We start from the raw sequence: 15,458 nt of genomic DNA, 5'->3' as shown, positions 1-15,458 counted from the left end.
TGTTGGTGTTAGTCAACAATATCAGGAGGCCTGATTTCCAGAACTGCGATACTGTTTTCCTATTAGATGCCAAGCAGGCTGCCATTATAACATTGTCAGCGCTTGCAACTTGATGAAATAAAATGTCATGCGTCAGAGGTCTCACCTCCACTACTGAGAAGGCAAGTTCATATCTGAGGCAGCTGATACCTGTGAACTACCCAGATGTAGAACAGAGGAGAAAAGTTCTTTTGCTTCTACTGTGAGAGAAGCTACATAAAGGTCAATGACAGACAAGGCTAGGATGCTGGCCTAATGCACTGCACAGAAGTGAAACGGCCCATCTTCTCTGTTCTACTTCTGCGTAACTGTCCGTGTAGGTCTCTCCAAATTAAAACTCATGGTTTTTCCACCATAGTACCTTTGGACAACTTCTCCCTATCTTAAAACAACATGTTCCATTATCTTTGAACAGGATTCACTATTTAAGCTAATTCAAGTTCTCAAAAAAGGCAACATTTACACGGGCATATGGAGCAGCTCTTCATTACGGTCAAAAGAAGGTGGCTTTTTAATGGTAACTGGTAACACGTCAACTATATGCAAAATGGTTCCTCCTACATATTAAAAGTATAAAACAAAAATATTACAGTTTGGGTTTTTAAATGCATCCTATAGCAAGCATTCGTCTGTTTTGCTGACAATTTCCTTACAAGGTAGCAAGGAATTTTCTATGTGTATTGTTGCCTTCACTGTAATATTTTTTGTTTAACATTCTGACAAATGTCTTCTACATCTTAGTTTCTCTCACTAATTAGTGCCTTTTTATTGGAGTGTTCATTAGCAAAATAATTATCTCTGATTAAATTTAATTACTGTTAAGTGTCAAGACTGGTTACTTCAGTAGGTTAGGATAGTAATCTTTATTATTTCAAATATTAATGTAATAATGTTGCAAACAGATGAGACAAAACGTATAAAACAGGATGACTTTATGATTGATTTTGTGATTTTGTAACTGTGTCCCTTTTTAATCTTCTCTAATAGTCAATGCTTGTATGGTAAACCAATGCTATGTTAAAATTCTTCTGTAACAGCCTCTGGCAACTGAAATAGCAGGTACTAACAAACTACTGATACAGAGTCTCTTGCGCAAGAATGTATTTAAAATTCAGAATTAATCTTTTTTGTTTTAAAACAAAAAAAAATTAATCATAGGATTAACAGGTGACTCCGGACTTTGTGATACTTATCCTATTAACACTGAAATTACAAGTCTAATTACATTTCATGGGTGAGAATATTATTCCAGGATCCAAATTAAGTCTCTCATAGATCCCAAAGGGATGTTTTTACATAAGAATCAGTGCAGATATGGGTATGAAAGAAACCTTTGTACTACTTTGTTTATATCTACTGTTTATTTGGCAATTGGCATATAAAACTACTGTGACAAAACTAGTAATAACTGGCAATTCATAGACATTAAATTCAACTCCTTGCATCCATGAATTATGTTACGTTTAAAGACAGTGTTGGCTGAAGATGAAAAGGATACCATATGAGATTGAGCTATTTCATTCTCAACTGTATCCTGGGCTGCATTGAAAGCAGCATGGGCAGCAGGTTGGGGGAGGTGATTCTGCCCATCTACTCCACTCTCGTGAAACCCCACCTGCAGTGCTGCGTCCAGCTCTGGAGCCCTCAGCACAAGACAGACACGGACCTGTTGGAGTGGCTTCACAGGAGGGCCACAAAAATGATGTGAGGGCTGGAGCACCTCCCCTATGAGGAAAGGCTGAGACAGTTGGGGTTTTTCAGCTTGGAAAAGAGAAGGCTGTGGGGAGACCTTATTGTGGCCTTTCAGTACTTAAAGGGGGCTATAGGAAGGATGGGGGCAACCTCTTTAGCAAGGCCTGTTGTGACAGGTCAAGGGGTGGGTGATGGTTTTAAACTAAAGAAGGGTAGATTTAGACTGGATATTAGGAAAAAATTTTTACACTGAGGGTGGTGCAGCAATGGAACAGGTTGCCCAGAGAGGTGGTAGATGCCCCATTCCTAGAAACATTCAAGGTCTAGCTGGACAGGGCTCTGAGCAACCTGATCTAGTTGAAGCTGTCCCTGCTCACTGCAGGGGGGTTGGACTAGATGACCTCTAAAGGTCCCTCCCAACCCAAACCATACTATGATTCTAGGGAAACTACATTAGCCCCTCATATCCAGAGAACAGACCTAAAGGACTGAAATTAAAAAATGGTTATGTGTCTCTCCCATGAGTTTGTGGGGCAAGCCCACACCCAAAGAAACGAAACTCACCAGGCCAAAACCAATACCTCACAACCAGAAGGGAACCAGCCAACAGGCTGTGGTCAACACTATCCCTGTTTTTTAGAAACACAATCTGTAGAAACCTACTGCAATCTAAGTTTTACAGAGTAACAAAGTATTGTAATTGTTCATTTAAATTTTCCTGTTTTCCCCTATTCAGTGAAACAGAAACAGTCATTTAGACGATACTGATGGCTGACAATTTTCATGCCCGGGAACTCAAACTTATGTATCTTTATTCATATCCAACCAGAATGACATCTGTTTGACACAGCCACTGGAAAAAGCCACTTAAATATACTGCCAAGCTCTGACACAGCACACACTCATATTTTTAACAAAGCCAGTATTTTATGACTTTTAAAGCATAAGACTGAGATGAAAATCTGTAAAAAGATATTCAGCTCTACCATGGTTTAAGAAAATGCCAGAGAATCAAAATGCCTCAGTGGTGACTATGTGTGGTCACACATATTGACATGAACAACATGACATCTACATCATTACTTTGTCCTAGTAGAGTTGAGAATGGCACCCATTCAGAGTTTGGAGATTCAGTATTATCTTTGCTTCAACTTTACAAAGAAATAAAAGCAGAACTATTCCTAACATATTGAACGCTATATAAATTTCTCAGTATAAAAAATTAGTGGTGCACATTTAGTAAACCGTTATTATCATGGCTTTACTAAGTTTGCGTAGCACAAGTGAAAGTTACAGAAACTAACCCTGGAATAATAGGCAAGATGAAAAGTACAAATAATTAAGGAAAAGTGTTTCTTGATTAAGGACAAGAGGAACAAGATACTGATATTAAGCCAAAAAGTTTACTCTGGCCCAAACTCCACTAAAGGACTACATACCGCAGAATGTGGAAGTTGTACATACAAAGTTACTTCTGTTACCTGACAAAAAATTATTGATTATTACATCTTATAAAAGGTGATAAATTAGTATTGCACTGATTAGTTATCACAAAAATTTGAAAAACTTGCTCTTCTCTAACTACAGTTTAGCCAAAAGAATCTTTTTGTGTTACACCTCTTCACAAATACAAGGTAGCTGATTTTTTTAATCTGTGTTTTAGTTTTAAGTGGTAAAAACACAACTGAGAAAGCAGATTCCACTGCAGATGAGATTTCATAAACTCAAGTTGCTCACCTGCAAGAAGCATTATCACAGACTGTATACCCTGCTGAAGGAGGTTTTTTTGAAGAATAGGTCTTTAGCATTTTGTTAGTGTTCATTCTGATTACTATTTGGCTTGCAGCACCTCCTTTAGTTGTAGGTGCATTCATATACAAATCTAAACATTGACATATTTGTTTTCAAGCAGTTAGAATAAACTAGGCACTTGGGATAAAAACAAAATTAAATTTATATGTTGATACATGGAATTTTAATAACTATGGATTGTTTTCAGGCTATTATCTACATTATGGATTTTAGCCAGTTGAGCTGCTCTTTTAGAAACAACTAGAATTATCTCCTCGACCACCCTACTCAATACTGTATTTTTCCTTCTTTCTTATCTTCCACCAGAACATAAACTACAAACACTGAAAAACAATTTAGGCTGCACCAATACACAAAAATAACAAATAATTTCAGAAATGCAGGAGAAATACTGACACTAACTGGTTGCTCAGATGTCAACTGTAGTATTTACTGGACCACTTATTACCAAGTAAGGCAGGCTGCTACTGAGGCTTAAAAGCATCGGTGAAATGGCTTCTGAATCTCTGGTATAGGACAATACCTACTGAGAGGTATTGTCACCCTCCACAAACCCAGCTTCTCCAAAATGAAAATGTGTAGCGTAACATTTTCAGCTTAAGATTTCACAACCAATTTTAACGTGATGGATACTTAAAGAACAAAAATAGCAATTTTAGGGAGTCATCATAAAATTATGTTTAATTCTCATGTCTAACACACTGACAGTGTAAGGTCTTAAATACTACCACTGTAACTTTTCAGAGCAGACTGGTGACCACTTTGCATTATAATCTGAACCTGTTACATATCTTTCTGAAATCAGTGATCTTTTGGTATATTTTTTACACCACTTCTCTGTAAAATTGTGCTAAGACTCTCTCATGATAAGGCTATTTTTGGGCAAGACCTGAAGTTGTAGCTTTTTGGAGAAAGCCTAGTTCTTAGGTTAGCTTTTCTTAATACTGATATTAATAAATACTAACAGATGGTCTACCCAAGTTTTCCTTCAAATTCCATGACTACATCTGAAAGAACATTACAATAGTTATAGCAATGGGTCAAAACAGAGAAAAGCTATTTTTAAAACAAATTTCAATTCTTGGAACATTAAGCATCTCATGCAATCCAGTTACACAATTCTCTCTTGCATGTTTTTCAAATTGAAAGCCATGATTAATTTAAATCAAAAATACATGTAATCAAATGTAACTTCAACTGTAAAACAAAGTAAGTAGGAAATAGCCTACAGGGTCACAAAAACATTAAATGCATTATACAGATTATGCTACAAGCTGTGAAAAGAAGCCAAAATACTGCATCCTGCCAAGCAGAGGGAAGGAAAGGAAAAAATAACAAGTCAGAAATTAAGCACTGATCCAGGAACATTCACAGAAGTATTCTGAAAGACTATTAACAGCACCATTTCCAGAGCACCCAGTTAACACCCCCACCCTTTCAGGAAAGAAAAACCCAAACCCTTTTATAAAGTTTGAGACTTACAGAATGCGATGCATCTCAAACTCACCATGTCAACCACTGGTAATTACTCATATATCATAAGATTTTAGATTATAGGATCAGTACAAATTTCTTGAGGATTTTTAAAGCCTTAAAATGAATTTATGCAAAATGCACTACTAAGTCTACCATACTGTAGGTCCCCTCAACTAGGACTAAAACTTACTCAATAAGCTATGCTACTTCAAACCCTTTATTTTGGTGTCAGCTATAAGGCTGTTGAATTTTTGAGGTATTTTCTTATTTTTATTATTTTTATTTTTCACACATTTGATAATGTGCAGTATTTACAACAAACCAATACAAAACCAGTCTTTTTTCCATCTTCAGTAAGTCTTCCTTTCCTACACTACAGCATATGAATGATTATGCAAAACACTATCTTCATTTACATTCCAAATAAACATTACATTTTCATAGTTTTATTTAGCTTCATTTTAATTTTAAAGAAAACATATAAGCAAGATTGCTAACTTTCTTACGAAGGGGTGTTTTTGATGAACCTTGACTGATACATGAAGCTTCTAGAAAAAGACAGTAAAATAATTTTTTTGTTGAAATACATAGTGCTGCAAAAGAACCTGAATATTAATCCTTATTAAATTTGGTTTATTTTACCTGTCAGTTTTGATGCGTGAACTTATAACCTCTGGTCTTTCTAGCACACATTAACCATGGTCTTCTCTAGCAAAAAACATTTTTGCTACCACAAACAGATGGACCTACAGTAACAGTTAGTCTTGCTGAATGCTACTGGGTGCCTTAAGCAAAGGAAGAAATATTAGGATACCATGCAGGTTTACTGAACTCACCTGACAGAGGTGTAAAACCATTTTCTATGAGCAGAGATGCATGCACAAAAGTAAGAACATGATTGCAAGTAACAGACTTTCATGAAAGTAGACACATCTTCAAAATGCAGAAAAAACACCCCCATCCTGGTAAAAATAAAAGTAAAATTTCAGGGTTCCTTACCTCTCGCTTTGCAAGCAGCACGTTAGGAACAATATGAGGCAGGCAGCGTCCCAACATTAACATGACACTTTTTTCACTGTCTGCAATCCGAGATACCTAGAAAACCAAGTTGTTTGGTTTGGTGGGGTTTTTTTTTTAAATTTTTTTTTTTTTTTTAGATGAAGCACAGGAACAGAAAAACATCCTTTGAAAGGAATAGTAAGAACTGCAGCAGGCTGATCACTTATCAGAATCTATTTAATTTATTAACATTAAGCTGTAAGTTTTTGATCTGGCAGTAACTTCAAAAGCATGAATCTATTTGTAGAGACTCAAAACTCCTCAGTAATTACATATCTATCACTAGGTTTCACATTTAAGCTAAAATCTGAAAGCTTATTCTTATTTCTTCAGTTTCATGCACAAGGATTTATCTCTCCATATATGTTAATAAATCTTGTTTCAAAGCAATTATTGCTTGTTTAACAATTGCTGCCATGCAGAATAAAGGATCTTCTAGTTTATGTCAACTGGGAAATATACCTCTGATCCCAAACGGCTGTCTGCTGACATCCGACAGAAAGACAGTAGTGCTTGATGGAAAGCTGGTGACAATTTCCTGAAATACCATCAAAAAGGGAAGGGGGAGAAAAAGCATAGGTCAGAAAGGTGACTGAACAAGTCCCTTCACTCTGGTTTAGCCAGCTATGTAAAATGACATTTAGAAAGCACATTTAAAGTGAAGCACACTGCAGAAGTTTTTATTTTAAATATCTTTGACTTTCAGGGTGTTTAGTTTTCAGCAAGAAAAACGTGGGTGTCCTAATTAAGAAGTTACTTTTAGTTCTGAAAAAATGTAACATCTTTCAAACTGCTGCACAGACAAAAATAGGACTAAAGCATGAAGAAAAGGAAGCTTTAGCAATGCAAGAGGAAGCACACAATTATGCAAACAGGGGGTGGGGTGGGGGGAGAAGGAGGTACAGAAATCACAAGGACCAGTATTTTCGCTTAATGCTCTGATTCTGCACATTGCATAAAAATATTTGAGTACTCAGTCACTTAGAAGCTTCAGGATTAAATAGAGATTGCTCAACTGCCACTTCGGGATCTAACCACTGGATTCAAATGTATAGCTGGAACCTCAAAACTAACCTTAAATTGCTGCCTAATCCCTAATGTGTATCTACAGAAGCACTGCCTCATGGCCACGCACAACGCCAGCCAACAAAGCCAAGCTACTCAAAGCCTTAAGCGTACACATAAAACCCTGGTTAAGAGTCTCAAAAAACAACCTTGTCCAAGGATGATAATTTAGCAGAAGTGTTCTCAGAAAACAATTACTGGACTGACCATTACATAAAACAGGTAAGCATCAGCAGCATCCTATTTTTCCCAGTAATGACAACTCCCTCTCCCTTATCCGAGGCCTGTATTTAGATGTAATCTAACACTGCCTCATCCAACATGCTTAAAGAGGAAAATGAACATTGTCTTCCAAAACATGCACAGAAAGCATCTCACCCCTATATCATCATTTGCTGTTTGAATCCTCTGACACTATATGAGTTTAAAGGAGGAGGGAATTCCTATTTCTTATGTGGAAACCAGTATTACCTTTAAACTCTTAAAAATGCTATTTTGAGCGTCTGAGCACACAATCCTACACACATACAATTATGTGTATGGACATACATATTTTTATCTAATACAGTGAAACATCACACTACTTATTGTAAATACATCATTAACCCTTTTCTAACCAAAAAAGTCCATTAGAAATCTAAGTTCCTACTTATAATTGTTTAAAACAACTGAGGATACAGATAAATATACTAGAGTAGTTTTCCTCTTCTATTTACAAAATATGATAAATAAGAAGGTATGTTTATTACTTAAAATCAAGTTTCTTTCCTGACAGTATAGGCTTTTAAAACACTTAAATTTTAATGAATTAAGTTTGGTTTAATTCCAATCAGCTTGGTTTTGTGCAAGGGCTACTTTAAAAAAAGTTATTAAATGACTCCGACAGTAGCAAGTCGTAAAGGACCTCTGTTTAACAATATGTTAGTCCTCATTCTGTAAAGGCATTATTGAATGACAGACTTACAGGTTCTACTCAAGGCTTTAAAGGTTTATTTATACTGGGGGAGCAGGAGCAAGCATTGCAAAGCAGCAGCTTGACATTGAGAGCAGCAAGGCCTTGGCCAGCCCTTTGCCTGGGCTGTCCTTCCCCTTGGCATCCATCCTGCAGGATGTCAGATCCTTCCCCACTTGAAGCCCTAATTAAAATACTACATAAGGGCAAGTTCTATCCTTGTTTTGCAGAGACTGAAAACTAAGTATGACAATATGTCACTGTATTTCCCTGTGGGTCAATTAACAGCAAGCTCTGGCCATCATGGATCCCATTATGATTGCTGGCTGTATTTAGGGTCAAGAAAGCTTCTCCTTGAAGTCTAATAAAATCCTTGATGGACATGCTGGACAGAAATGATGACAGAACCAGGCCTCTTGCACATAAGTCAGTGAAAAGTCTTTTCAAGGGCCAACAGATGCCAGTAGTGAAGATGTTCAAATATAAGAAAGTATGATGAATAGAAAAACCAAGTACTGCTATTCTATTCCATGTAACACTGGGTGAAAAGAGTCAATTTACTGAAAAAGTCAGGAATGACGGCTATATACAGAAAACACGTTGTATTTGGTGCAAACTACCAAACATCTAAAATGAATTGAATAAATACATGTGCTGCAATCTATTCAAACTGCTGCTAGAGCTTGCTACTGCAATCTGTTAGACAAGGCATTTTTCCAATGATGGCCATGTCCTCATTTGCAGCCATGAACGCACAGCTGCTCTGAGTACAGTCACACAAAGCAGGCTCACTTGCTCTTCTATCCTCTTTTCCCATCTGGGCAAGATTTATGCCAAGAATCCACTCCTGAGCTGTAGTAGTAATAATCCTGCCTTTTAGGCAAGAGTCTTAGTTTTTAATACCTCTTAGTACATTCTGAATAAATTGTAGTAATTGTCTTGTACAAATAACCACCCCTGGACTGAAATAAATATCTAGTGTGCTTCTCCCACAGATCTCAAAATACTTGAAATATAACATAATTCTTAATGAAAAAAGTTTACTGTGTTATTACAAACCAAGTGCATAATCGGGGAAGAAAATTTAGTGATACAGATCTAATAAGACACTGTATTGAATATGGTTTCCTTTGACCCTTCACTGACATGTTAAGCCCAACACTCAGTATGAAAATAGCTACATATTACACATGCATTACTTATTTCTGCCGTGAACTGTGTTTGAGGGGACTTCTGAAGTTAACTCAATGGGGATTTAAGGCTTTATTCAGGTACTTTTCAAATAAATCTATGTGCAGTTATATTTAAAAGAGCCGTGAGCTGCAAAGCAAATTCTGTTGAGACTACTGTCGTAAATCCCACTGGAGATACTCATAGTTCCTTCCTCACTCAGTGATCTCGTCCTATTTTGATAACCATCCTCACTATCCCCAAACCATCAAGCTAATATTCACGCACTTAATCATAGAATCATAGAATGGTTTGGGTTGGAAGGGACCTTAAAGATCATCTAGTTCCAACCCCCTTGCCATGGGCAGAATTGCCTCCCAACACGCCCAATTACTCTGGAAAAAAAAAAACCAACTTGCAATGAGCCACAAATGAAAGTAGGTAGACAAATTCATAGCAATCAATGTACACGGCTTTAAGTTTTGATTATTACATAGTCTAGATATTTAGCTAGGATATGAAAGAAAAATGGAATCACTGCAAATTTTCCAGAAAAATCTAAGCTGTGTTTTCCTTTCCTGTTAAACACTAGTATATTCAACTAGAAGAAATTTGTAGTAAGACTCTGCAGAAATCTTTCCTCCTGTTCAATTCTAAAGTTAAGATATCACGGAAAAAGTGCCCCTGCTGCCACGACTCAGTGCAAGAAGTTCAGGAAATCCAGAGAAAACAGGATACTTAGTAATTAACTTTTCTTGCAAACCCTAACAGGGCAGCAACTCTTTTAATTCTTCTTCTTCTCCCCCACAGCTTGTATTGATTTTCCATCTGCACAGAACATCACACACAGATTTCTACTTCGTATTTTCAGATGGAAGTTAATTCTATAAACATGTTACTGTATAAATACCAGCAAAAGAAAGCTAAGGGAACTGACAAAATACAAAGCAGAATGGCTACCTGCTCCCATACAAGACCATAAGGTGAGCTACTTTTTCACAATGTTAATTTTGTAAGTTGTACATACCCTCATTAAGTTTGTGGCTGGTGTTTCTCTTAATGGTTACACAGTGGTTTATCTATTACTTAATGAACATGTTACTTCCCCTCTTCATTACAATGCTTAAAAAGACTATGTAGACTGGAGAGGCTTTCTCAAGAAAAATCAAGACACACACACTCAGTCTCCATGTAATAACACAACATGAATACCTTATTTTAATTAAAAGAATCATAGTTACCCATGAAGACTTGCACAAATTAAAAACTCAAAACCTACAATGTCATCAGATACCCTTTTTGTTTATAAAAAAATGTTTATACACATCTACATAGGAAAAGTAAAAAAAGTTTCCCAACCACTCATCAAGCAGAACAGAAGAGATTACATTATTAAATTAAAATTTAAAAGAGAACGGAAATATCCTGTCTTCCCATTCAACACTCAGATTTTAGCTTTTTTTGGTTGTTGTTGCAAGGAACAGCACTGGTTTTAGAAACAAGTAGGAGGTAAAAAGAAACCCTTAACCTTAATACTAAAAATCTGGATTTGTCAAATATACTCCTTTCTAAATAGATTAGGAATAATATGAAAATATCAGCACCGTACCCTAAAGGTATGTTAAGTCTTTTATTTGCATTCAAAACACAAATGATCTATGAATTCTGCAGACTTTTACTGTTAGAAAAGTATCTATCCACTTCACAAGAATTTAATTAAAGCATTCCAGTGTAAAACTTAGTACTAACCTATTAGGTTTATCGAAGTGGACTCCAGCTTTAGCTGGTGGAGGACAAGAGGACAGTTTCTCTGTTTCTTTACAGGGCACAGAATTTAGCGTGTCATCTTTAGCTGTCCTTGAATCCACTTCAGCTGATAACGAAAGGCTTGTGTCCTCAGGGTTTCCATGTTTATTGTCATTCTCAGAGCTCTTGATGTCCAAGTACCGTCCATTGCCCTCTGAGACTGTGACAGGCACTTGTTTTGAAGAAGGATGGGGAGCTACACCATAAACCGTTGACACAGCGAAGTTTTCATTCTTGAGAAAATCTATTTCACTAAAAAATGAAATGAAAGCAAAGAAGGAAATATTTTTGTAGCGTTCATGAGAAGGTTGTTGGAATCACAAGACTGAAGCACGGAAATAAGGACAATGTACTGGGAAGATCCCTCTTCAACTCCAGTAGGTTCAAAAATTCCTTTAATAGAAATAACTTATATCAGACAAGCTGTTCAAATGAGCACTGGTTTAACAGAGTTCTTTAGTCAGTAATCAGTAGTAGGAAAAATGTTGCACTCAAGAGCAAGTGAATCAATGAAATAAGTAGTAACAATAGTGTTATGAACTTCTGGCTGAAATCTGAGCACTGGACACAAATTGTCATGAGACAGAACTCTATCGGGGATGAAAAACTTAAAATACTATAGGGATTAATTAAATATATACTAATATGCCACCTGGCTTTGAAATGGTAACTATGCAAGTCAATAAAGCCACTTAAAAATCATGCACTTGCCCAGATGTTGTACTGGTGCGCCTCTTTAAGAGGCACGATATCTTACAGCATCATATGTTTTGATCAAACCATTTCTACTAGTCTTGCTCTGTCGAAAGAAGAACTGTGTTGAAATAAGTTATTAAACCAACCAACTTTCTAACAGTGTTTGCAAGCTGTACACACCATAGTACTAAGGAGTGAAATAAAGCTCACTGAAGAGAAAACCTACACAAAACACATTAGAACTGATTCTGTTTTCAAAGTAGTAAATAAAAGAAGTTGCACTGAAAGAACAATACTGATTACAAAATTAAATGGTGTAGGTAATAAAGGGAAATAGTTTAAAGTCTCTTCCTTTTTCTAAAGCAAATACCATGTATTAAATAGGAAGGACCGTCCTACTCTGAAGAACTAGTAATTTTGTAAGTGTTAGTTGTATGTTTTCATATATGTGCTAGAAAAACATTGAGAAGTTATTCCAACATTTATCAGCAGTCAAGCAGGTTGATAAGTACATACCTCTCAAGTCTTTGGATTTGTTCCATCAAAGACCATTTCTCACTGTTTAACACACTAATTTGATCTTCTAATTTTTGCACTATTAAACATTGCTAAATACAAGACAGAAACAAAAGAGTTTAGTACAATAAAGTTAAGTAGTACTGCAAAGAGGTGAAACACTACTTCTGTACAATCTCTTACTTCTATTGACTGTGGTGTTGTTTCAAATACAGGGATGCTCCCAAGTATAGGAGTAGCAGCCTCTAACTCATCATCTTCTACACCAACTGATACATCCACCACATCTCGCGCAGTAACATGATGGTTTCCAAAGTCACGATAGAGTTGTAACAGGTCAGGAGGTTTAGGAATGTTCAATCCTACATCATCCCAAAGTTCAAAATCCTTCAAAGGAATAAAAGAAACTAAAGCACACAATATACTTCCTTTTTTTTGTTTGTTTCTCTTCCTCATTTGACTGCAGGTCATAAAACAGCAAAATAATCCCATCAAGACTGCATTGTAGTAAAGGGGATGAAAGCCCAAATCACAGACCAAGAAACAAAAGTAGAGAACAGACCCATTTCATGACCCAAATCAGTTCCACCTTAAAGGCAGCTCTAGACAATGTACTAAAGAGAAGACCTTCTAAAAAACACATATCACAATATTTTTTTTTCTAGGAAGTGAACACTTCTCAGAATCGAATATAACACCGATCAGATTCTAACAGAAGCCAGAGCAGTTGATAGAAGCCTTTCTACTGATTGGGGTGTTGCTTTGTTCCCATCTCATTCGCAACTACAGGTGTAATTTTCCAGAAGCAGACAGTCAAATAGCTCTGTCAATGACTGACAGACAGAGTGCGTATTATCAGTGAAATTTGGACATAACTGTATTGTGTAAGAGGTGTAAACAATACTAGGGTCCCCTGCCTCAAACCATGACTATATGCCCTTCCTTTTCTCATTGACATGTAACCATCCTATTATTACAAGATTATTCCGGATCTGCCTTCAAAAATAAGGATCTGCCTTCAAAAATAAGGATCTGCCTTCAAAAATAAGGATCTGCCTTCAAAAATAAGGATCTGCCTTCAAAAATAAGGATCTGCCTTCAAAAATAAGGATCTGCCTTCAAAAATAAGGATCTGCCTTCAAAAATAAGGATCTGCCTTCAAAAATAAGGATCTGCCTTCAAAAATAAGGATCTGCCTTCAAAAATAAGGATCTGCCTTATCTCCTTAATGCCATTAAATTTCAATTTTAAATTTTTTTTAAACTTTTCCTACTGTTCACAATTTTCATTATATTTTTCCATAATGTGGTTACATACACCTATTCAATGAAATATTTTCTGAAAGAATGATGTGAATAGTCTAGAAAAAAATGTGCATTCTACATGCTAATTGTAGTATGTTTGTATTTACTTTTTAGAATTGAGTTTGCTGGGTTGTTTTTTTTTTGCTAACTGTCTCACAAGATAAAACATTTTCAGTTGAGAACACAAAGGTAGTGATAAATTATTCATCTTTTCTCTTTTTGGGACTATGTCCTCACAAGCATTTGTATGAAACCTAGCACCGTTAAATGCAAAATCTTAAGTGGATGATCCACAACTTCTATTTAACAACTTATTTTCTTTACAGATTAGAATGTGAACTGTAGGAAAAATATAGGAGGACTGGTTACAGATAGAACCAGTTGAAATTCAATATTCAATTCTTCTAACAATATTGCAGTTTTTTGCTGAATATATATTGGGTGTTGAGGTTACTGGGTGGTCTGTTCACTCAGTAACAGTCAGAATGCAATTAGAACCTTCTGAACATTTGAGAAATTTTTCCCCATGAAATGCAAGCCAATAGACATAAAACTGGTCATCTTAAAAAAAAATGCATCAAGGCACAACTATGTTTGGAAATATCTAAGATAACACCTTATTACTGACAGTTTCTTCAAGACTGTATTCAATGCCATGGTATGACTAAGTATACTCATACACATATGCCCAGGAGATGTCAAACACCAAATATATTGTATAATGTGCACAAAATCAACTGAGTATGATTTAAGGAAAACATTATGTTCAAATTTTACTACACCTAGATCCTTGAGTTTAACTGTCCATCAGAATCCAGGAAAGAGTATAAGTACCTGTAACTCACAGTATTTTTCTTCTTGTTTTGCTTCCTTTAAAGAATGCAAGCATTCTGTCTCCTTTCTACAAATTTTGGGAGAATATTTCTCAAAGTGCTGTGTTTTCAAACCATGCTTTATACATGAAAATGCTACCTAACATATTTAACTCTTACAATATTCATATGTATGAAGTGAACTACATGCACAGGAAGCATCATTTAAGTTCACTTGATTTTATGGCAAGATCAGAATATGGGAAGCAGAAGTGTAAAAAAAAAAAACAACCCACAAGAAAACTTTACCTGATCATGATTTTCATCTGAAAATGTTATTGATGTAAGCTTGTAACTATTCTTCAATAAAAATTCATTAACTAGGAAGTTTAGAGCTCTTTTCTCAAGAGGTCTGATCGGCTCCTGGAAAAAAGAAAACGATACACTACATCTTTGGTTCATCTTCCTTCCAGCTATGGAAGCGTATCTGTCTTAAAGTCCATGCAAAGCTCAAGTTATCACCAGTCACCTACCTGAATTTCAGGACTTGATTTATAATTTTTTCGTTCCTGCAAAGGAACTTCATTTTCTGGGGAAGAAAAAAAAGTAACTAAATTTTACTTTTTCACACAGCATGAGCTCAGCTACTTCTACATTGTTCAAAGTAGAGACTTAAGAAAAGGTTTATGTACACCACCTGCAGCCTGAGTCAGGTTGGCTCGGAGCGCCTGTATGGTCTCCTTGGCTTTCCGTAGTTCAAACTCCAGGACTGGACAGGGATTTGGATTAAACACACACAGGCATCCAACCAAGGCAAGGGAAACAAAAATAAAATATAAAAAGCAAGGATGGGTGTGAAAAAAAATATACAGTTTGTATTAAACAGAAAGCATGCAATCTTTATGGAACTCATGAACACATGCAGCAGAGTTGGCCTCAAAAGCAAACTGGTGAACATTTTCCATAGTTTCATTGGCCTTAAGTTGCTAAACCAAAATTTCAAGCTGTCTGACAAGGACTCGCTGTAGGGTTTTGGGTTTTTTGTGGTGGTTTTTTTTT

The 15,458-nt window shown here is 36.1% G+C and overlaps 1 protein-coding gene across 5 annotated transcripts in view; it reads right to left on the bottom strand.

Moving 5' to 3' along the window:
* Positions 1 to 15,458, bottom strand: part of RELCH (RAB11 binding and LisH domain, coiled-coil and HEAT repeat containing) — an 87,649-nt gene that overhangs the window by 47,986 nt on the left and 24,205 nt on the right. For 4 of the 5 annotated variants that reach the window (XM_064443447.1, XM_064443446.1, XM_064443444.1 and 1 more), the window contains exons 3-10: positions 15,097 to 15,168; positions 14,933 to 14,988; positions 14,709 to 14,822; positions 12,467 to 12,670; positions 12,284 to 12,375; positions 11,015 to 11,323; positions 6,541 to 6,616; positions 6,019 to 6,114 (exon numbers count right to left, since the gene is read on the bottom strand). In XM_064443447.1, the coding sequence (XP_064299517.1) occupies positions 6,019 to 6,114; positions 6,541 to 6,616; positions 11,015 to 11,323; positions 12,284 to 12,375; positions 12,467 to 12,670; positions 14,709 to 14,822; positions 14,933 to 14,988; positions 15,097 to 15,168 (1,019 nt within the window). Of the gene's footprint in view, positions 1 to 6,018; positions 6,115 to 6,540; positions 6,617 to 11,014; positions 11,324 to 12,283; positions 12,376 to 12,466; positions 12,671 to 14,708; positions 14,823 to 14,932; positions 14,989 to 15,096; positions 15,169 to 15,458 lie in introns of those variants that run through there. The other variant, XM_064443449.1, reaches the window with a different exon arrangement.

This window comes from Phalacrocorax carbo, chromosome 2, assembly GCF_963921805.1.
Source record: "Phalacrocorax carbo chromosome 2, bPhaCar2.1, whole genome shotgun sequence".
Taxonomy (NCBI): domain Eukaryota; kingdom Metazoa; phylum Chordata; class Aves; order Suliformes; family Phalacrocoracidae; genus Phalacrocorax; species Phalacrocorax carbo.
This window is presented reverse-complemented; position numbering and strand designations above follow the sequence as displayed.